This window comes from Eumetopias jubatus, unplaced genomic scaffold, assembly GCF_037043125.1.
Source record: "Eumetopias jubatus isolate StellerSeaLion01/CBP00866 unplaced genomic scaffold, mEumJub1_p1.0 scaffold_17, whole genome shotgun sequence".
Taxonomy (NCBI): Eukaryota; Metazoa; Chordata; class Mammalia; order Carnivora; family Otariidae; genus Eumetopias; species Eumetopias jubatus.
Window position 1 is genome coordinate 89,250,043 of NW_028274823.1, and position 21,340 is coordinate 89,271,382.

Below are 21,340 nucleotides of genomic sequence, written 5' to 3' on the forward strand. Positions count from 1 at the left end.
TAAGTTCATGAGCAAAGGTGTGGAGGATGCAGTCAGTGTGAGCCATGTAAGCAGTGAGCTTCTGCCAGCTGTCCAGGTGGGGCTGTCCAGTGGGTAGGAGGAAACATGGGTCTAACAGGAGAGGAGCTTGGGCTGGGCATTTTTAGGTTGCTTCAGTAGGGGTAATTTGAGATCTTAGGTTTAGGTTTAAAAAAGCGTTGCATGGATAGTGGCCTACATGCTATAGTAGGCCATCTTCTCTCCAGCAAACACAGTTGGAAACTAAAGGCACATATTAAATTTAGGAAAGACTTTAATGGGAGAAAATATTCAACCAGAAAATCAATTACAGAAAATTTTTATAAAATATATGTTCTGTGTATTTGTGGCTCCTATGTATAGTTTTACAATAATGACCTTTCAATTTCACATCTGCTGTGTCAGATCAGTTTTAAGGAATTACTCTTGACAGCCTTTGGCAAAACTGAGCTTACTCTCTGCCTCCCCCAATATCCAGACACTACCTTTTCAAGTCTGGTGTGTGAGTTTTAGGCAGTAGGCAACTCTTCAGTAACAAAAGTTGCTCATAAAAAAACAGATCAGGGGTCTGGAAGTATCCTTCGACTCAGATATCTAGAGGCTGGGATTCCATGATGTGTCATTTATCTAGTGGACAGTGGTCATCAAAATTTTAGGTGTAGGACCTCTTATTTCCTTCCACAGAAGAATCGCTTCCACAGAAATCCACTTCATGAACATGAGCAAGGTAGAGCACTCTTGTCGAATGGTTGAAGTGAGGATGATAATCCTAAAATCCTTCCTAAACCCTCAAAGAAGTGGACCCTGCCACCCAGACACAGAATGCTGGGGTCCTCCTGATCACAGATGGGAAAGCTGTGTGCCAGAAGACGCTTCTTCAGACATGGACTCCCTCATGCTCCTGCAAAGACACCTATCCGTGTGGACTCCAATGGGCCCAATGCACTGACGGTACTTTTGCTGTCTCGGTTTCCAGCGCTGCCAACAGCAAATGGTGCCCTAACCACTATGCTTTCAGCATAACTTATCATCCCATTTTCCAAACTCCTCATTGGCCACTGCTCCCCTACTCCCACTCCAATCCAGACACACACTGGCACACATTATCTTTCTACCCACTTGACTATTCTCTATTCTCAGCACGGAATTAGCTGCCCTCCCTCTAACTCACCAAACCTACCTTAAATTCTCATTTGAAAAAGAGGCCCTTACTAGTGCTTTACCTGGTAGCTCTCCACTCCAAGAAACACAGTGGGCCTTCTTTACCTTCTTTTTCATGCTTCCTTCTTTTAAACGTATCCTCAGATCACATTCAAGCACCCTCAACAAGAGTATGGAACTTGGCTCATTTTATTTACACCTATTCCTTCTGCTTCCCCAGAACACTGCAAAGATGTTTTGTTTATTTCTGTCATTTACCCAGAGAGGACTGTTGAGTCTCCAAATGTAATTGTTGATGTGACTATTTCTTCTTTCAGCTCAATCAGATTCTTTTTCTTGTATTTTGAAGCTCTGTTTTTAGGTGTACACACTTAAGATTGTTGTATTTTCTTGGTGAATTGACATTTTTCTTAAGATTTATTTATTTTGAGAGAGTGAGAATGAGAGAGAGAGAGTACATGACAGCGGGGAGGGTTAGAGGGAGAAGCAGGCTCCCCGCTGTGCGGGGAGCCCGACGCGGGACTCGATCCCGGGACTCCAAGACCATGACCTGAGCTGAAGGCAGTCGCTCAACCAACTGAGCCACCCAGGCGCCCCGAATTGACTCTTTTATCATTATGTGATGTTCCTTTCTATGCATGGTAAATTTCCTTCTTATAAAGTCAACTTTTTCTGATATTTCATTTATAGTCCTACTTTCCCCTGATCCCTAACCTTGACAACCACTCATGTGTTTTCTATCACTGTAGTTTTGTCTTTTTCAAAAACGCTATAGAAATAGAAGAACAGAGCACGTAATTTATCGAGACTGGTTTCTTTCACTCAGGAAATTGCATTTGAGGCTCATCCAAGTTGTATGTATCAATAGTTTATTACTTTTCTGTTGCTGAGTAGTAACCCATTGTACAAGTGTACCACAGTTTGTCCGTTCATTCATAGAAGGACATTTGGGTCAAAACAAACAGATTTTAGCAAATATGAATAGCTGCTATACACATTCACAGGTATGTTTTTGTGTGAACATAGGTTCTTATTTCTTCCAGGAGTGGCATTGGTGAGTCATATAGTGTCTATATGTTTAGAAGAAATGACCAAATTATTTTCCGCAGAGGCTGTACCATTTTACATTCTGACCAGTAATATATGAGAGTTCAAGTTGCTCTTTATTCTTGTTAACATTTAGTAAGGTCAGTAATTTTTAAAATATCAGTCACTCTCAAGTGTGTGTTGTGTTAACTCATCTTATTTTTAATTTGCATTTCTCTTAATTGATGTAGAACAATTTTCATGTGCATATTTGTCATCCATATGCCCACTTTGGTGATGTGTCTATCAAGATCATTTACCCATTTTTAAAAGCCAAATGTCCATTGACAAATGAATAAATAAAGAAGATGTGGTATATAAATATACAATGGAATATTGCTCAGTCATCAGAAAGGATGAATGCCTACCATTTACATCAGTGTGGATGGAACTGGAGGGTATTATGCTAAGTGGAATAAGTCAATCAGAGAAAGATAATTATAATATGGTTTCATTCATATGTGGAATATAAGAAACAGTGCAGAGGATCATAGGGGAAGGGAGGGAAAACCAGAATGGAAAGAAATCAGAGAGACAAACCTTGAGAGACTCTTAACTATAGGAAACAAACTAAGGGTTGCTGTAGGGGAGGTGGGGGGCATGGGGTAATTGGGTGATGGGCATTAAGGAGGGCACATGATGTGATGAGCACTGGGTGTTATATGCAACTGATGAATTATTGAACCCTACATCTGAAACTAATGATGTACTGTATGTTGGTTAATTGAATTTTTTAAAAAAGACAATTCAAAAGCCATGAAAAAAATTTAAAAATGGGTCATTTGTTTGCTAGTTTTTGAGTTTTGAAAAACTTTGATGTATTCTGGATACAAGTCTCTTGTTGGATATATGATTTGCAAATACTTTCTAACAGTCTGTAGTTTGACTTTTTATTCTGATTTTCTCAGAGCAAAGGTTTTTAATTTTGAGGAAGTCTAACTCCAGGTCATGAGATTTTCTCCTACGTTTTCTTTAAAAATTTTATAGTTTTCCCTTAGCATTTAGATCGATGATACATTTTAACTTGATTTTGTACTATAAACTGTTAGGTTTAAGTAGAAGTTCTTTTTTGTTTCTTTTTTTGTTTCTTTTTTTAAAAATATGTGTGTCTAATTGTTCTATTACCATTTATTGAAAAGACCAACATTTCTCAATTGAATTGTCTTACTCCTTCATAAAAAACTCTACCGGTCCTCTTTGTGTGGGTCTATTTCTGGACTCTAATCAGTTCTACCAATCTATGTGTATATCCTTTAGCTAATACCACACCATCTTTTTTTAAAAATTTTTTATTGTTATGTTAATCACCATATATTACATCATTAGTTTTTGATGTAGTGTTCCACGATTCATTGTTTGTTCATAACACCCAGTGCTCCATGCAGAATGTGCCCTCTTTAATACCCATCACCAGGCTAACCCATCCCCCTCCCCTCCTCCCCTCCAGAACCCTCAATTTGTTTTTCAGAGTCCATCATCTCTCATTGTTCGTCTCCCCCTCTGACTTACTCCCCTTCATTCTTCCTCTCCTGCTATCTACTTCTATTTCCTTTTTTTAATTATGTTGCGTTCTTTCAGAAGTACAGATCTGCGATTCAGTAGTCTTGCATAATTCACAGCGCTCACCATAGCACATACCCTCCCCAATGTCTATCACCCAGCCACCCCATCCCTCCCACCCCCAACCACTCCAGTAACACTCAGTTTGTTTCCTGAGATTAAGAATTCCTGATACCACTTAGGTCATATGATACATGTCTTTCTCTGTTTGACTTATTTCACTCAGCATAAAACCCTCCAGTTCCATCCACGTCGTTGCAAATGGCAAGATCTCATTCCTTTTGATGGCTGCATAATATTCCATTGTGTATATATACCACTGTTCTTTATCCATTCATCTGTCGATGGACATCTTGGCTGTTTAAAAGTGGATGGTATTTTGATAGGGATTGCATTGAATGTGTAGATTGCTCTAGGTAGCATTGACATCTTCACAATGTTGGTTCTCCCAATCCATGAGCATGGAACGTTTTTCCATTTCTTTGTGTCTTCTTCAATTTCTTTCATGAGTATTTTATAGTTTTCTGAGTACAGATCCTTTGCCTCTTTGGTTCAATTTATTCCTAGGTATCTAATGGTTTTGGGTGTAATTGTAAATGGGATCGACTCCTTGATTTGTCTCTCTTCTGTCTTGTTGTTGGTGTATAGGAATACCACTGATTTCTGTGCATTGATTTTATAGCCTGCTAACTTGACTGAATTCCTGTATGAGTTCTAGCAGTTTTGGGGTGGAGTCTTTTGGGTTTTCCACATACAGTATCATATCATCTGCAAAGAGTGAGAGTTTGACTTCCTCTTTGCCGATTTGGATGTCTTTGATTTCTTTTTGTTGTCTGATTGCTGTGGCTAGGACTTCTAATACTATGTTGAATAGCAGTGGTGAGAGTGGACATCCCTGCCGCGTTCCTGACCTTAGGGGAAAAGCTCTCAGCCTTTCCCCATTGCGAATGATATTCGCTGTAGGTTTTTCATAGATGGCTTTTATGATATTGAGGTATGTACCCTCTAACCCTATACTCTGAAGAGTTTTGCTCAAGAAAGGATCCTGTACTTTGTCAAATGCTTTTTCTGCATCTATTGAGAGGCTCATATGTTTCTTGTTCTTTCTTTTGTTAATGTATTGTATCACGTTTGATTGATTTGCGGATGTTGAACCAGCCTTGCAGCCCAGGGATAAATCCCATTTGGTCGTGGTGAATAATCCTTTGAATGTACTGTTGGATCCTATTGGCTAGTATTTTGGTGAGAATTTTTGCATCCATGTTCATCAAGGATATTGGTCTGTAATTCTCCTTTTTGATGGGGTCTTTGTCTGGTTTTGGGATCAAGGTAATGCTGGCCTCATAAAATGAGTTTGGAAGTTTTCCTTCCATTTCTATGTTTTGGAACAGTTTCAGGAGAATAGGTATTAATTGTTTAAATATCTGATAGAATTCCCCTGGGAAGCCATCTGGCCCTCGGCTTTTGTTTCTTGGGAGATTTTGGATGACTGCTTCAATTTCCTTAGTGGTTATAGTTCTGTTCAGGTTTTCTATTTCTTCCTGGTTCAATTTTGGTAGTTGATACATCTCTAGGAATGCACCCATTTCTTCCAGGTTACCTAATTTGCTGGCATAGAGTTGCTCATAATATATTCTTATAATTGTTTGTATTTCTTTTGTGTTGGTTGTGATCTCTCCTCTTTCATTCATGATTATGATGATTTTGGTCATTTCTCTTTTCTTTTTGATCAGTCTGGCCAGGGGTTTATCAATCTTGTTAATTCTTTCAAAGAACCAGCTCCTAGTTTCGTTGATCTGTTCTACCATTCTTTTGGTTTCTAGTTCATTGATTTCTGCTCTGATCTTTATTATTTCTCTTCTCCTGCTGGGTTTAGGCTTTATTTGCTGTTCTTTTTCCAGCTCCTTTAGGTGTAGGGTTAGGTTGTGTATTTGAGACCTTTGTTGTTTCTTGAGAAAGGCTTGTATTGCTATATACTTTCCTCTCAGGACTGCCTGTGCTGTATCCCAAAGATTTTGAACAGTTGTGTTTTCATTTTCATTGGTTTCCATGAATTTTTTTAATTCTTCTTTAATTTCCTGGTTGACCCATTCATTCTTTAGTAGGATGCTCTTTATCCTCCATGTATTTAAGTTCTTTCCGACTTACCTCTTGTGATTGAGTTCTAGTTTCAAAGCATTGTGGTCTGAAAATATGCAGGGAATGATCCCAGTCTTTTGGTACCGGTTGAGACCTGATTTGGGACCTAGGATGTGATCAATTCTGGAGAATGTTCCATGGGCACTAGAGAAGAATGTGTATTCCGTTGCTTTGGGATGGAATGTTCTGAATATGTCTGTGAAGTCCATTTGGTCCAGTGTGTCATTTAAAGTCTTTATTTCCTTGTTGATCTTTTGCTTAGATGATCTGTCCATTTCAGTCAGGGGGGTCATAAAGTCCCCCACTATTATTGTATTGTTGTCAATGTGTTTCTTTGCTTTTGTTATTAATTGCCTTATATAATTGGCTGCTCCCATGTTTGGGGCATAGATATTTACAATTGTTAGATCTTCTTGTTGGATAGACTCTTTAAGTAGGATATAGTGTCCTTCCTCATCTCTTATTACAGTCTTTGTTTTAGTTTCTAAATTCCTTTAGTTTTTGTTTGTTCTGGAAGCTTTTAATCTCTCCTTCTATTTTCGATGACAGCCTAGCTGGATATAGTATTCTTGGCTGCATATTTTTCTCGTTTAGTGCTCTGAAGATATCTTGCCAGTCCTTTCTGGCCTGCCTGGTCTCTGTGGATAGGTCTGTTGCCAATCTAATGTTTCTACCATTGTAGGTTACATATCTCTTCTCCCGAGATGCTTTCAGGATTTTCTCTTTGTCTCTGAGACTCGTAAGTTTTACTATTAGATGTCGGGGTGTTGACCTATTATTATTGATTTTGAGAGGGGTTCTCTGTGCCTCCTGGATTTTAATGCCTGTTTCCTTCCTCACATTAGGGAAGTTCTCTGCTATTATTTGCTCCAATATACCTTCTGCCCCTCTCTCTCTCTCCTCTTCTTCTGGGATCCCAATTATTCTAATGTTGTTTCGTCTTATCATTTCACTTATCTCTCGAATTCTGCCCTCGTGATCCTGTAGTTGTTTCTCTCTCTTTTTCTCAGCCTCTTTATTGTCCATCATTTGGTCTTCTATATCACTGATTCTCTCTTCTGCCTCATTTATCATAGCATTTAGTGCCCCCATTTTTTATTGCACCTCATCAATAGCCTTTTTGATTTCGACTTGTTTAGATTTTAGTTCTTTTATTTCTTCCGAAAGGGTTTCTCTCATAACTTCCACGCTTTTTTCAAGCCCATGTAGTATCTTTAAAGTCATGATTCTGAACTCTTTCTGACATCGTACTAATGTCCGTATTGAGTAGGTCCCTGGCTGACGGTACTACCTCTTGTTCATTTTGCTGAGGTGATTTTTTTCGTCTTGTCATTTTGTCCAGAGGAGAATAGATGAATGAGAGAACAAAATGCTAACAGGTTTACAACGTCCCCAGCAAATATACTGTATACCAATCAGAAAAGACCTGAAACCAGGGCAAAAGAAAGGGAAAGAAAGAAAAAAGAAAGAGAAAAAAAAAGATAAAAAACAGAACAATACAAAAAAAGCAGAATATGATCAAATATGATCAGGCTAGTGCATAGATCAGTTCCACACACTAGATTTTAGGAGTATTTTGGTCTGTTAAAAAAAAGTGCCTCCTAAAATTTTAAAGGAAGAAAGACATATGTACAAAATAAGGGTTGATACAATGAAGGGATGGAAGATGACTGTAAAGATCAAAATTATAAAAGATTTTATAAAAGGACTTGATAAGATAAGAAGTTGTTTGAAAAAAGAAAGAAGATTTAAGGAAAAAAAAAGGAAAAAGGGAGAGAATGTGATCAGGCAGGAGACTAGAACAAAGCCATACACTAGTGATTTAGGGTATATTTTGATCTGTTAGAAGAAACTGTATCTCAAAATTTTAAAGAGAGAACAACTTACATATATATGCCAAAAATAAGTGTAACTACTATGAAAGGATAAAATATGACTCTAAAAATGAAAAATAAAAAATGTTTTTTTTTTAAAGGGATTGATAAGATGTTGGTTGAAAAAGGGAAAAAGAAAAATAAAAAAAAAAAAACAGTTAACAAAATTTAACTTTGATGAAATAATGAATCATGGTAAAAAATAGCTATGAATTCTAGGTGCAGTATTCCCCTAGCGCTGGAGTTCTCCCGTGCTCCTTGATCGGTAAACTTGGTCTTGGCTTGCTGGCTGTTCGTGCTGATCTTCTGGGGGAGGGGCCTGTTACTGTGGTTTCCAAATGTGTTTGCCGGAGGCGGAATTGCCCCGCCCTTGTCGGTCCGGGCTAAGGAAGCTGCTCAGGTTCGCTCTCAGGAGCTTTTGTTCCCTGCAAGCTCTCGGCACAGCTTTGGAAGACCAGGGCAAAAATGGTGGCCTCCCAATCTCCACCCGGAGGAGCCGAGAACTCGGGGCCCCGCTCCTCAGTGCGCCCCAGAGAAAAGCAGTCACTCCGTGTCCCCGGTCTCCGGCCGCACTCCGTGCTCACCCGGCCTGTGACCGAGCGTTGCTATCTCTGGCACCCGACCCCGTGTGGAGTCTCCAAATCCAGCAGATCCCTGCGGTTCGTTACCGCGCCGCTCCTCCCGGGGGAGGAAGGGGAGTCTGCCCGGGATCTGCCGCTTCTTGGGTCCCTGCTGGAGGAGCAGTGGCCCGACTGGGCCGCGGATCACAGTTTATGGCAACCCCGAGCTGAGAGCCCGCGCCTCGGCTCCGTCTCTGCAGCCAGCTTCTCCGCTCCGATACCTGGGAGCTCTGGCGCACTCAGGCACCCCCTGGTCTTTCTCTGACCCCAAGGGTCCTGAGACCACACTGTCCCGGGAGGGTTCCACCCCCGTTTAGCCACTGCAGCGACGTCCCTCCGCCGAGCCAACTTCTAAAAGTTCCGATTTTATGCTCTGCGGCTCTATCACTTGCCAGAAGCGGCTGACGGAGGCCCCCTCCCTCGCCTTCTATCCTCCCGAATATCACCTTGGATTCACTTCTCCGCACGCCCTACCTTCCAGTAAGTGGTCGCTTCTCTGTTCAGAGAGTTGATGCTACTCTCCTCTTCGATCTCCTGTTGAGTTCGTAGGTGTTCAGAATGGTTTGATCGCTGTTCAGCTGAATTCCTGAGACCAGACGAAATCTAGGTCTCCTACTCCTCCGCCATCTTGCTCCGCCCCCCAATACCACACCACCTGTATTATCATAGCTTTATCTTAAAATCAAGTAGTGTGATTCTTCTGACTTTATTCTACTTTTTCATAGTTGTTTTAGCTGTTCTATTTCCTTTGCCTTTCCATAAACTTGTTGAATCCGCTAGTTTATATCCAAAAACATCCTGGTGGAATTTTGATTGGATTGTTTTGAATGTATAGATCAATTTAGTGAGAATTGACATCTTCACTATGTGAGTCTACCAGTCCATGAACACAGTATATCTCTGTACTTACTATTTAAGTCTTGATTACTTTTATCAGCATTCTGTGTTTTCAGCATACAGACCCTATGCATATCTTATTAGATTTATACCTAAGTATTGCAATTTTGGAGCTATTGAAATTAATTATGAGAATGCAAACTGGTATAGCACTTGTGGAATAAAATTTCAGACGCATTTAAGAAATGTTAAAACAATTCACACCCTCTCCACTCTAACCCAATGTCTGTGTTATATTATGTATATCTTATTAGAAAACATTCATATCTACCCAAGGATTCAGGTCAAAGATGTTGTTTTCATTTTATTAGTCATACGATAAAGGGAAAACAACTTGTTTCCACCAGGAAAAAATTGTGTATGTGATTAATTATGGTATATACAAACTTTAACATTCCAGGGAATACTTTCAAAAGTGAGGTAGGTCTATATGTGCTGTTATGGGAAGATTCTGCATCCATTTTATTAAGTGACAAAAGCTAGTGGCAGATCAATATGCACAGTAATACGGGTTAGGTTGAATACAAACAATATATTTGTAGAGCATATCTATGAAAAAGCCATAGTCACCTTTAGAATAACACACACTAGGGGCGCCTGTGTGGCTCAGCTGGTTAAGCGTCCGACTCTTGATTTCGGTTCAAGTCATGATCTCAGGGTCCTGAGACCGAGCTCCGAATCGGGCTCTGCATGGAGCCGGCTTGAGGGTCTCTCTCTCTCTCTCTCTCTCTCTATTTGCCCTTCCCTCCATCACACACTCTTTCTCTCAAAGAAAAGAAAATATTTTAAATTAAAAAAATAAAAATACACACTAGATTGCTAGTCATGGTGACTTCTGAGGAGGAGGCTGAATTGTGGAGGAACTTTGAAAAGGGGATATTGTGACTCATCTGTATTTTTAGAAGTTTTTTTGCAATAGGAAGATATGCACTACTACCTTCTTAAGTAAAATTGCTAGATAAGCCTAACAAAAAAAGCGGCTGCATGAAAGTAACTGCTAACTGATGCAACAAACTGTGACATTTGAAGGGCTAACACAACAGAAGTGCATCTTTGTGCACACAAATTCTGATACAGTTTGGCAGGGGCCCTCTGCTTTTCCTAGACCCTGGGTCCAGGTTGCTTTCATCTTGTGGCTCCCCTATCTCAACACGGGGTCACCATGTTTGCTGGTGAATCAAGGGAGACAGCATGGAGTGGACATACTGGCTCGCAAACGCCTGGACGTGAGAAACAATGCTTCTGCTCACATCTCCATGGCCAAGGGTCATCACACAACCCTCCCTAACTACAAGGGGACTGGCAAGGTGGTATCCCCTGTATCCTGGAAGGAAAGCAAGACACACTATGGATGAACATTAAAGTTTCTCCCATGTATTGTTACACAGTAGGGGCTTAACCAAATGCAACTATTATAATTTGTTATGACTGACTTTATTGCTGGGAGGAGTTTCTTTTTTTAAGTTTTTTTTATTTGTCAGTGAGAGAGAGAGAGAGAGAGATTGCACAAGCAGGGGGAGCAGCGGGCAGAGGGAGAAGCAGGCTCCCCATTGAGCAGGGAGCCTGATATGGGACTCGAGCCCAGGACCCTGGGATCATGACCTGAGCCAAAGGCAGACGCTTAACTGACTGAGCCACCCAGGCATCCCAGGGGAGGAGTTTTTGAGGTCAGTTTGCCTTGGAATTCTTTGAACTTTTCAAGCACCTCCTGTGTGACAGATACTTTCAAGTACAGATGACATCTAATTTTCAAACGATTCTGTGATCCCAGCAGGGAGGATTCACTTCTTCATTTAGTGACCAGAGGATTACTACAGAGAGTAAGGTTCTATGTTGGGGGAGAGAAGGTGATTCCTAGCTGTTCCATGGGGACCAGTGCTGAGCTCGTTAGCAGGCCAGGTTCAAGAGTGAGACAGAGGAGCACACAGGGGAATACCAGGGAAAGGCTGCTGTAATTCGGGAAAGTGCCAGGTCTGGAAACAATGCCAGCGCCTGGGCAGTCAGTTTTCAAAGAACTCTGAGGCTCAGGCAGAAGAACTCTAGGTTAATAAAGCCCACAGACAGTACCCAAAACCTGTTTGATTCTCATTGTCACCTTCCTTCCTTAGCAACAGGTTTTTTAGTACCTTGGCCACAGCATCCTTCTTTTTGTCACCTGGAAGACACCATGCTGTCCTCAGGAATGATGTAGGACTCACAAGGTTGGACACAGACTGCAGTGGGTGGGAACAGCGTGGACTCTACACGAATTCAGACCCGGGTTCTAGTCGCTGCCCTGTCACTCACTAGCCACGTGATCCTGGGAAAATGACTAAGTCCCAGGAGCCTCAGGTTCTTTCTGAAGTGAGTGAGTTAAGTGAGTGGGTTTGATAAGCCCCGTCTTGCAGGACTGCAGGAATGCATGTGATATATGGAAAGCACCTTGCACAGTGCCTGGCATATATTGGAACTTTGATGAATGGCAGTGATTTCAAGTGTTGTTTTGATCCCAGGGCCTTCCACTCTCTCCTCTGGGGTATTATTTTATTTATTTATTTTTTTGTTACCGAGGTCATGTTAGAGAATGTGCAGCTCAATAGGACATGGAATAGCTAATCAGCCAAAGAGGGTGCTTCATAAGTAAAACTCAATCCATTTTCTAAATCAGAGGATATATGTGAGATATATGGGAATATGTGTGGCATTCAGGTGTGAGGGAACTGTCCCAGCTGGACACAATACAAAGCTCCCAGAATGTGAGTCAAAGACCAGCTCCTTCCCTCTCTCCAGCTGCTCTTCCACCAAACCACTCCTTTCACTCATTTCTCCCCCCACCAAAACCTAGACCTTGCTTACTTATAGCTGTCCAAACTACACTCCAGATAATCAAACTAAAATGACTTTTTAAGCAGTGGGTTCTGGCTTTGCATGGTCAGGACAAGAGTGCCAGTCTAGAGTCTTCTGGGCTCCACTTCAAAGAAATATCACTGTATTTCTTCAGAAATACTTGCAGATGACAGATATAAAACACCTAGTCTGTGCACTGTGTTCAAGGCCTTGGGATGAGAGTGCAGGATACCTTCTTTTCCTGCCCCAGGAGGAGATTTCTCCCTGGTTTGTCCATGATCCAGAAGGAACATGTCAGAGCAATTATCCATTTCAGACTTTGCTCCCACCTCTAAGGCACCCTGTCTCCAAGTAGGGCCACTGTCACCCCCCAGGTTCACGGTGATCAGCTGCACAGAAGGAAGCACGGTGACCTGACACCCTGAGCCACCCAGGCCAGGGGCACTTCCACTGCAGTGCTTGCCCCGGGAGACGCACTCCCTCACCTTTCTTCCACTTCTGCAGGTCTCAGGGCACCTCTCCCCACTTTCCTGCCATGAGTGCAGCTGCTAGACTGTCCCCTAAGGGTGGGACGTGTCCTGCTTCTCCTAATGTCCCCACTGCTCACACACAGGGCCTTCCAGAGAGCAGAGCTCAGCCCATGTCTGGGAATCAAGGAGCCAGTGAGCAGGGCTCCCTCTGTGCTGAGATGTCATTTCTCCTCCTTTCTTGAAGAACTAAGTGAGTGAAGGCGCACGCATCTATGTTACTTTTGCAGAATGACAGACGAGAAGGAGTAAGAAGCAAAAATGAATAATCTTTTATTTCCATATTTCCTGACCCCATCACTTGACTGCTCCATTTTTCCACCTTTCCAACAAATTCCTATGCCAATGCCCCGAGATTTCATTCCAGAATCCAAACAAGGAGGGAAGATCTCCCACCTTATTTCCAGAACATGACAAAACTCTTAAAACTCTTGAACTGGGTAAGTCCAAATGCTGTGGGGTGGATGTCACGCACACATTTACCTGCCGAAGCTGGTTAAAACTTCTACTCCAAGGAACAACATTTGAGAGCTTCCTCAAGAAACCCAAGCTCTGGATGTCAGAGTCATCGCAGAGAACAGGCCCCCAGAGATGCTGGCTCTTCACCCTGCTTTCTTCCCCCAACCCTCCCTGGCCCTGCCTTACTTAGAACTCCCGGGGCTCTCTCTTTTCACACACACACAGGGAAGAACCAAAATGTGGCCTCACTTCATGCCCAGCACCCCGCAGGAGAAGCTGCCGACCCCACCAAAGCCTGGAAAGGGCCTGGCCGCCACTGGGACTCAGGCCTCCTCTCCCTCATCTCTCACAGCTCCTTCAGACAGGGCCAGGGAGGAAGCCAGCTGCCCGCGCCTGACCTGGAGCACATACTCCAGCACTTGAACCTTGCTGGTTCAGCATGGGCCCTGGGACCCCACGGGAACTCGTAGCGGGCAGGGTCCCTGCCAGGCACCTGCCAGTACTCCAGGTACCCTTCCTGCACCCAGACTTTGGTGAGGAGCTCCCTGGGCTCCCCATAGATGATGTGCTCCTGACCGGCATACACCCCCATGACCCCCAGCGTTTCCCACACCTCCTCCTCGGGGACACGGTCGCCATGCAGGGGGCTCACCCCCAGGACCAAAACCAGGAGGCCGGTCTTGGGCATGCCATGCTCACCGCTCAGCATCCCATCACAGGTGAGACCCAGGACATTGGCCAGGATGTAGGAGTGGTCACTGCGCTCCACTTCCTTCACGTCCACGCCAAAGACCAGCCGCATGCACTCGGAGGCTTGGCCCAAGATCACTGGGAAGTCGTCCTGGTAATCTTTGCTGACAATCTCCAGCATCTCTGCCTGGCGGGTCAGCTGCTTGTTGGAGTATTTGTGGAGCAGGAACTCCACCAGGGCAGCCACTTTCACGTGGAGTTTGTCCTGGAGAGAGGGTTGCGTGACTTCCGGCTCCTCCCAGGTGCTCGAACCCTCCTTATTTAAGCTGCTGGGACCTCCTCTTCCCCAGCCCCCAACAGCTGTGCTTCCACCAGGCCCTGGGCCAGGCCTGGGTCTTCCTCCATTAGGTCCTGACCCCCGGTTTTTTAAAGCAGGCCCCCAGCCTCTGTCAGACCAGGATGCGGACGTCCTGACACACCGCCTGTGGACTTGGCACAAACAGGCCTCCCAGGGCGGACAGCAGGGGCAGGCTTCAGTGCGTTGTCCCTGTTCTGGAGTCCAGGTCCCTCCCTGAGCCCTCCCTCAGGGATCTCAGCATGAGCTGCAGCACCGCTGGTGATGCGGTCTCTGCTGTCTCCAGGCCTGTTCCCTCGGACCAAAGCCCTCCCTGCCCTGAGAGCCACGGGCAAAGACTGTGGACATCGCATCAGGCTACACAGTCCAGGGATTCCCCGAGATGGGTCCTTCAGGTCCCTTAGCCCTACCCTCTGTTCCCCATCTGGACTCCCTGGATGGCTGGTGCCCTCATCCCTGCTCCTGAGGGCCACTCCTCACAACAAGCGCTCAGTGTCTCTGGGACCCAGAGCAGAAGCCAGGACACGCCTCATGTCACCGTTGTCTCACCCAGAGGCCTCCCAGGACTGATTCTCTACTGGGTCCAGGGTCCTTCATTCCTCCCTCTGGTCCTCACCTTGACTCCTGACAGAACCTGGGCCCTCCTGCCCCCGTCCCCACACGTGTGTGCGCGTGCTTGCCTTTGGCATTTGCACAATGATGGTCGGGAAGGCATCAGAAGCAAGAACCAGCAAACTTCTCTCTCTTCAGCTTCTGACCCTCGTCTCTTGCTTCTTCCGTTCTTGCACCTTTCCAACCCATCCCTAGGCCAATGCCCTGTGATTTCAGTCCAGAGCTCAAGCAAGTAGGCAAGGTGTCCAGGCTGGTGTCCAGGGCATGAAGAAAAACTTTTTCTTAAAGGTATTTATTTATTTGAGAAAGAGAAAGCACACACAGGGGGAGAGAGAGAAGCAGAGTCTCCACTGAGCGGGGAGCCCCATGTGGGGTGTGATCCCAGGATCCTGAGATCCTGACCTGAGCCGATGGCAGACGCTTAACCAACAGAGGACCCAGGCACCCCAAGAACATGATAAAACTCTTAACTCTTGGACTGGGTAAGAACAAATGCTGCAGAGTGGATGGTACTCACACAATCAGCCCCTGAAGCAGCTGAAACCTTCTATGGCAAGGAACCCCACAGGAGAGCTTCCTCAAGGACACCAAGCTCTGGATGTGGGAGTCATCCCAGGAAACAACCCCCCCACCCGCAGGAGGCTCCTTGCCCTGCTTTGTTCTCCCAACCCTCCCTGGCCCTGCACTCCTTAAAATGCCCAGGGCTCTGTCTTCACGGGCACACAAAAACACACACACAGGGAAGAACCAGCAAGTGGCCTCACTTCATGCCCAGCACCCCGCAGGAGAGGCTGCCGAACCCAGCACAGCCTGGAAAGGGCCTGGCGGACCCCAGGGCTCAGGCCCCCTCTTCCTCATCTCTCACAGTCCCTTCAGACAGGGCCAGGGAGGAAGCCAGCTGCCCGCGCCTGACCTGGAGCAAATACTCCAGCATTTGCAACTTGCTGGTTTCGGCGTGGGCCCTGGAACCCCATGGGACCTCATAGCAGGAAGGTCACTGCCAGGCACCTGCCAGTATTCCACGTACCCTTCCTGCACCCAGACCTTGGTGAGGAGCTCCCTCGGCTCCCTGTAGATGACATGCTCCTGGCCGGCATACACCCCCATGACCCCTAGCATTTCCCACACCTCCTTCTCGGGGGCACAGTCGCCTTGCAGGAGACTCACCCCCAGGAGCACCACCAGGATGCCAGTCTTGGGCACTCCCTGCTCACCGCTCAGCATCCCATCATAGGTGAGGCCCAGGATGGAGACCAGAATGTAGGAGTGGTCGCTGGGGTCCACTTCCTTCACATCCATACCAAAGACCAGCTGCAAGCACTCGGAGGCGTGGCCCAAGATCACAAGGAAGGCATCCAGGGCATCCTGGCTGACGATCTCCAGCATCTCTGCCTGGCTGGTCGGCTCCTTGGTGTGATACTTGAGGAGCAGGAACTCCACCAGGTCGGCCAGCTTCCCCTGGATTATGTTTTGGAGCCCCGGCTGGGCTTCTTTGGGCTCCTCGCGGGGGCTGGCGCCCTCCTCACCAGAGCTGCTGGAGCCCTGGTCAGGCTGGCTGCAGGCAGTGGCTGCTTGGGCAGTGGGGGAGGGGCAGGCACTCAGAGAGCTCTGGGGACGACTCTGGAACCCAGCAGCAGACCCCTTCTCCGAGGGGACCAGAAAAGGGCAGAGCAGGAGCCCGATGGGGCGGTGGACTGGGAGGAGGCCAAGGTGGAGAAGGAGGAGGGGGTGCGGGGGACCTTCTCCTCCCCAGCCCCCAACAGCTGTGCCTCCACCAGGCCCTGGGCCGGGCCTGGGTCTTCCTCCAGCTTCCAGAGCTCACTCCTCTGACCCAGGGGCATGGTGTTTGTGTCGGGCTGAACCTGAAGAAAGAGGTGGGATGGCTCCTCAGGGTGCAGCCCAGGCAGCAGAGGCCTGAAGTCCCGGAGCTGACAGTGCGCTGCGTCGGACTTGGGTGCTGAGGGGTCCCCTCTGGGGTGGGACGGGCGAGCCCCTGGCTCCATGCTCAGAGCAAGTACCTCACCTTGACCACTGGCACTCACCTGCACCTCCCCTGCTCTGGGACCTTAGAGGCTCCTGCCTCAGACCTAGGCCTTGACTCTGAATACTGGAAGCCCCTGGAGGAGAAAAGGAGGAGTCACTTCGGGGTGCAGACACAGAGCACGGCCCACGGCCCCCAGTGGGGCAGGAGGGCTGGGGCGCACTCTGTGAGGTCCCCATCCGTCCAAGCTGGCTGGTCCCCTCCTTGGCCCCTCAGGGGACTGCTATTACCCCTGGCAGGGCCTGGGCCGCACCCCCGCAGCCTGAGGCCACAGGGTCACAGCAAGACCACAAGCGAGGGGGGCCCACCTCTGCCCACGCCTGCCAGAGGTCTAAGGGCTCATTTCGGGATCCCAGGGACGGCCAAGCTCGGGTGCCATCTGTGCTGGGATGGGCGCACCTCTCTGTCTATACCTTGACCCCACGGAAGGTCTGGGAAAACTCCCTGTGTTGACCGGAGGCCACCCTCCTGGTGCCAAGGCCTCATCTCTGGGAGACGCCAGAAGGAAAAGTCAGTTGAAATAACTTGGCCCACCGATCGCCCGTCTCCCCAGGGCTGGCAGCAGCGGCAGGGAATGCCTGAGCCCTAAGGATCCTGCTGTGGGAGGCAGCCCCTCAATTCTCATCTGCCCCCCACCATCAGGGCCAGACCCAGAGCCAGGGCACCTGCCTCCTCTGCTACCCGAGTCCAGACCCTCAGGCCCAGGCCCTCTCCATCCTGAGAGGAAGGATCTGGAGAGGAGGAGGGACTCAGCCTGACAGGCCCCACCCAGGGTTCCCAGGGCCTCCAGGTAGGGGCTGCACAGACTTCTGGGCCATCCTTCCTGGTCCCGAGGGGTGGTGGGGAGTCACTCACTCCTCCCTCGGGTGTCCCCACACTGATTTTTGGCAGGAGCAGGGACTCCTGTGTGTCTCCCAGGTGCGCTTCCCCAGATGACCTGACCCCGACTTCTCCCAGCATGGTCCTCACCTCCCTGAGAGCTCCGAGAAAAGGGGGAGGAGCCAGCACGTCCTCATCCAGGGCCACGTCTTCATCTCCCCCCTCAGCCCCCGGCAAGATCCCAAAGGGCTGGTAGTAGGGACAGGCCCCTCTGTCCTGGGGTGGGGATGCCCTCAGGCCCCCAGGACGCTAATCTTCTTTCTTCCTGCCAGGGCCTGCCCTTCTTCCAGGTCCCCAACGTGAGACAGAAGCCATGTGCCCCTCAGACCAAGACCTCAGCTCCCCGAGGACTCCCGCCTTCTGGCCCATGAGACAAGTGAGCATGCGTGCCAGTTGGGCCCCCGCTGACCGATCCTCCCTGGATCGGGCACGGCCAGACTCCGGTGCCCTGGCTTCTTTGCTGAGATGGGGTGGAGGGGGTACGGCCAGTCCTCCCCTAGGGTCCTCACCCTGACTCCCAACCGGACCCGTGCCCCGCCCCCCCCGACCCCGCACTCCACCCTCACACACACACAGGCCCGCCCCACCCCAGGCCCGCTCCTTCTCACCACAGGCCCTCAGGCTCTAACAGCCAGATGTGGACCCCCGGACAGGAGGCATGGGCTCCTTCTCCACAAGGGTCCTCCTCCATGGCCTGTCCGTACTGCGGCCCAGTGAGTTCTCCCTCTGGTCCTCCCCTTCCATCCTGGCAGGACCGGCTCAGCCTGGGCGGCCCTGAAGCCTGCTCCTTCCACCCAGACCCCAGGCTCTAGGAGACGTGGCTGGGAAGTCAGGACACGCCCTAGGTGACCATCTGGCCCTGGGGCCTCCCGGGACCGAAACTGTTCTCTGTCCCCAATCCCGCAGTCCTCCTTCCGGTCCTCGTATTTTCACCCAGCAACACGTGGGCCACCGCCCCCCACCCGCATACTCGAGGCAGTGCTCCATCCAAACGGCCAGGGGTTCTCGGAGGCCCTGAGGCCAAAGTGGCCATGCACCGTGTGGTCTCTTCCATCCCAGGAGTCTCCCATGGCTGAATCAGGGCCGCGGTCCTGCGGGCTCCCTGGGGAGTCCCTTGGGGGTCCTTGCTTCGAGCCCTGGCAGGTCCTAGGCCACTCTGGCTGCTGTCCCCAAGCTGGTCTGCCATCACCAAGGCCCTCCCTGCCCTGAGCCCACCGGGGTAAGTCTGTGGCCAACACGTGCAGCCACGAAGCCCAGGGCTTCCCAAGGCTGAGATGAGGCGTCCGGGTCTCTCGGGCCTTCTTCTGATCTCCACCAGGACTCCCTGGGTGCCTATGCCTCTGCCTGTCCCTACTGCCTGTGGATCGGCTCCTGGGCACCGGGGCATCCCGTGTCTGGGACACCCGGATGGGCGAGTGGGGGACACACAAGCGCACGCACGAACACAATCGGGGTGTCCCCGTCCTCCACTCGGGCCTCTAGGGACTGACTCTGGGGTGGGGTCCAGGGTCTCTCAGTCCTTCCTCTGCAACTTCAGCGTAAACCCAACAGGACCTGGGCCTGCCCCTCTGCCCCCCTGAGCGAGGCCCTGCTCCTTCGATCCACCAAGGACCCCAGGTTCTCGGGAGACCCAGATGCAGAAGTCTGCTGCACTGGCCACGTGTCCCCATCCCACCCAGGGGGGGCTCCCTAGACTGACATCATGGGTGGGCTTCTGCGGGGCTCCCCTCTGTCCTCCCTCAGGGTTTAACCCTGGCCTCCCCAAGCCACCCCCACCACGGGGTGACCAGGGCCCTCCCCTCTGCCCACCTGAGCATCTGCTCCTTTCATCAGGCCCTCACCTCAGTCTCTCTGAGACACGGACTCAGAAGTCCAGACTCACCACGTGTTCCAATCAGCCCCCCTCCCCCCAATGGACCTTCCCTGACTGACGCTGTGCTGGGGTCCAGGGTCCTTCACTCCTCCCTCTGCATCCTCACCATAAAGTCCAGCAGGACCTGAGGCCTCCCCTCTGCCCAACGAGGGAGGCCCTTCTCCTTCTGCCAAGGCATCCAGGGTCTTTGAGACCTGGATGCGGAAGTCAGGACTCACCACGTGTTCCCATCACCACCCCCCCCTCCGCCACCACGGACCTTTCCAGACTGAGGCTGGGCGGGGGTCCAGGGTCCCTCAGTCCTCTGTCTGCATCCTCAGCGTGAAGCCCAGCAGGACCAGGGCCCACCCCTCTGCCCACCCAAGGGAGATCCAGCAATTGCACTACTGGGTATTTAGCACAAAGATAGAAATGTAGGGATCCGAAGGGATGTGCACCCCAATGTTTATAGCAGCAATGTCCACAATAGCCAAACTGCGGAAAGAGCCAAGATGCCCATCGACAGATGAATGGATAAAGAAGTTGTGGTATATATACACAATGGAATATTATGCAGCCATCAAAAGGAATGCGATCTTGCCTTTTGCAATGACGTGGATGGAACTGGAGGGTGTTATGCTGAGTGAAATAAGTCAATCAGAGAAAGACATGTATCATATGACCTCACTGATATGAGGAATTCTTAATCTCAGGATACTGAGGGTTGCTGGAGTGGGGGTGGTGGGGGCGATGGGGTGGCTGGGTGATAGACATTCCATAGGGTATGTGCTATGGTGAGTGCCGTGAATTGTGCAAGACTGTTGAATCACAGATCTGTACTTCTAAAACAAATAATGCAATATAAGTTAAGAAAAAATAAAAAGAAGAAGATAGCAGGAGGGGAAGAATGAAAGGGGGGAAATCGGAGGGGGAGACCAAGCATGAGAGAGGGTGTACTCCGAAAAACAAACTGAGGGTTCTGGAGGGGAGGGGGGTGGGGGGATGGGTAGCCTGGTGATGGCTATTAAAGAGGGCACGTTCTGCGTGGAGCACTGGGTGTTATGCACAAACAGTGAATCATGGAACACTGCATTAAAAACTAATGATATAATGTATGGTGATTAACATAACAATAAAAAATTTTAAAAAACAAAACAAAAACAGCTCCTGGATTCATTAATTTGGTCTTCTTGGGTTTTGTTTTATAGTTTAAATTTCATTTGTTTTTGATTAATCTTTATTTTTTTTCTTTCTACTGGCTTGGTTTTTGTTTTTGTTTAAGTATAATGTTATGTTTTTTATTTGATATTTGTCTTGCTCTGTGATGTATTCCTGTATAGTTATAATGTCTCCTCTTAGAATAGTTTTGCTGCATTCCAAAGATTTTGGATCATTGTAGTTTATTTTCATTTTTCTCCATATATTTTTTGATTTCCTTTTTTAGTTCTTGTTTCATCTATTCAATATTTGGTAGAATGTTATTTAGCCTCCATGTGTTTGTGCTCTTTCCATCTTTTTTTCTTGCAATTGCTTCCTAGTTTCATACTATTGTGGTAAGAAAAATGCATGATACAATTTCAATCTTTTTTAATTTGAGACTTTTTTGTGGCCTAACATAGGATCTTTTGGAGAATGCCTCATGTACTGGAAAAGATTGTGTATTCCAATATTTTTTAAATGAAATGTTCTGAATATATCCGGTAGGTCCATCTGGTACATCGTGTTATTCAAAGTCATTGTTTCC

The 21,340-nt window shown here is 47.9% G+C and overlaps 2 protein-coding genes across 2 annotated transcripts; both read right to left on the minus strand.

Annotated features, from left to right (window-relative positions):
- Positions 1 to 13,490: 13,490 nt before the first annotated feature.
- On the minus strand, positions 13,491 to 14,809 carry LOC148162240 (melanoma-associated antigen 4-like). The gene is given in 3 exon segments (XM_088019894.1): positions 13,491 to 13,603; positions 13,606 to 14,122; positions 14,762 to 14,809. Coding segments are annotated over 3 exon segments (678 nt in total).
- Positions 14,810 to 15,540: 731 nt separating this feature from the next.
- Positions 15,541 to 18,435, minus strand: LOC148162241 (melanoma-associated antigen 8-like). The gene is given in 5 exon segments (XM_088019895.1): positions 15,541 to 15,820; positions 15,823 to 16,587; positions 16,647 to 16,795; positions 16,867 to 16,941; positions 18,353 to 18,435. Coding segments are annotated over 5 exon segments (1,230 nt in total). The 3' UTR covers positions 15,541 to 15,662.
- Between the last annotated feature and the right edge of the window lie 2,905 nt (positions 18,436 to 21,340).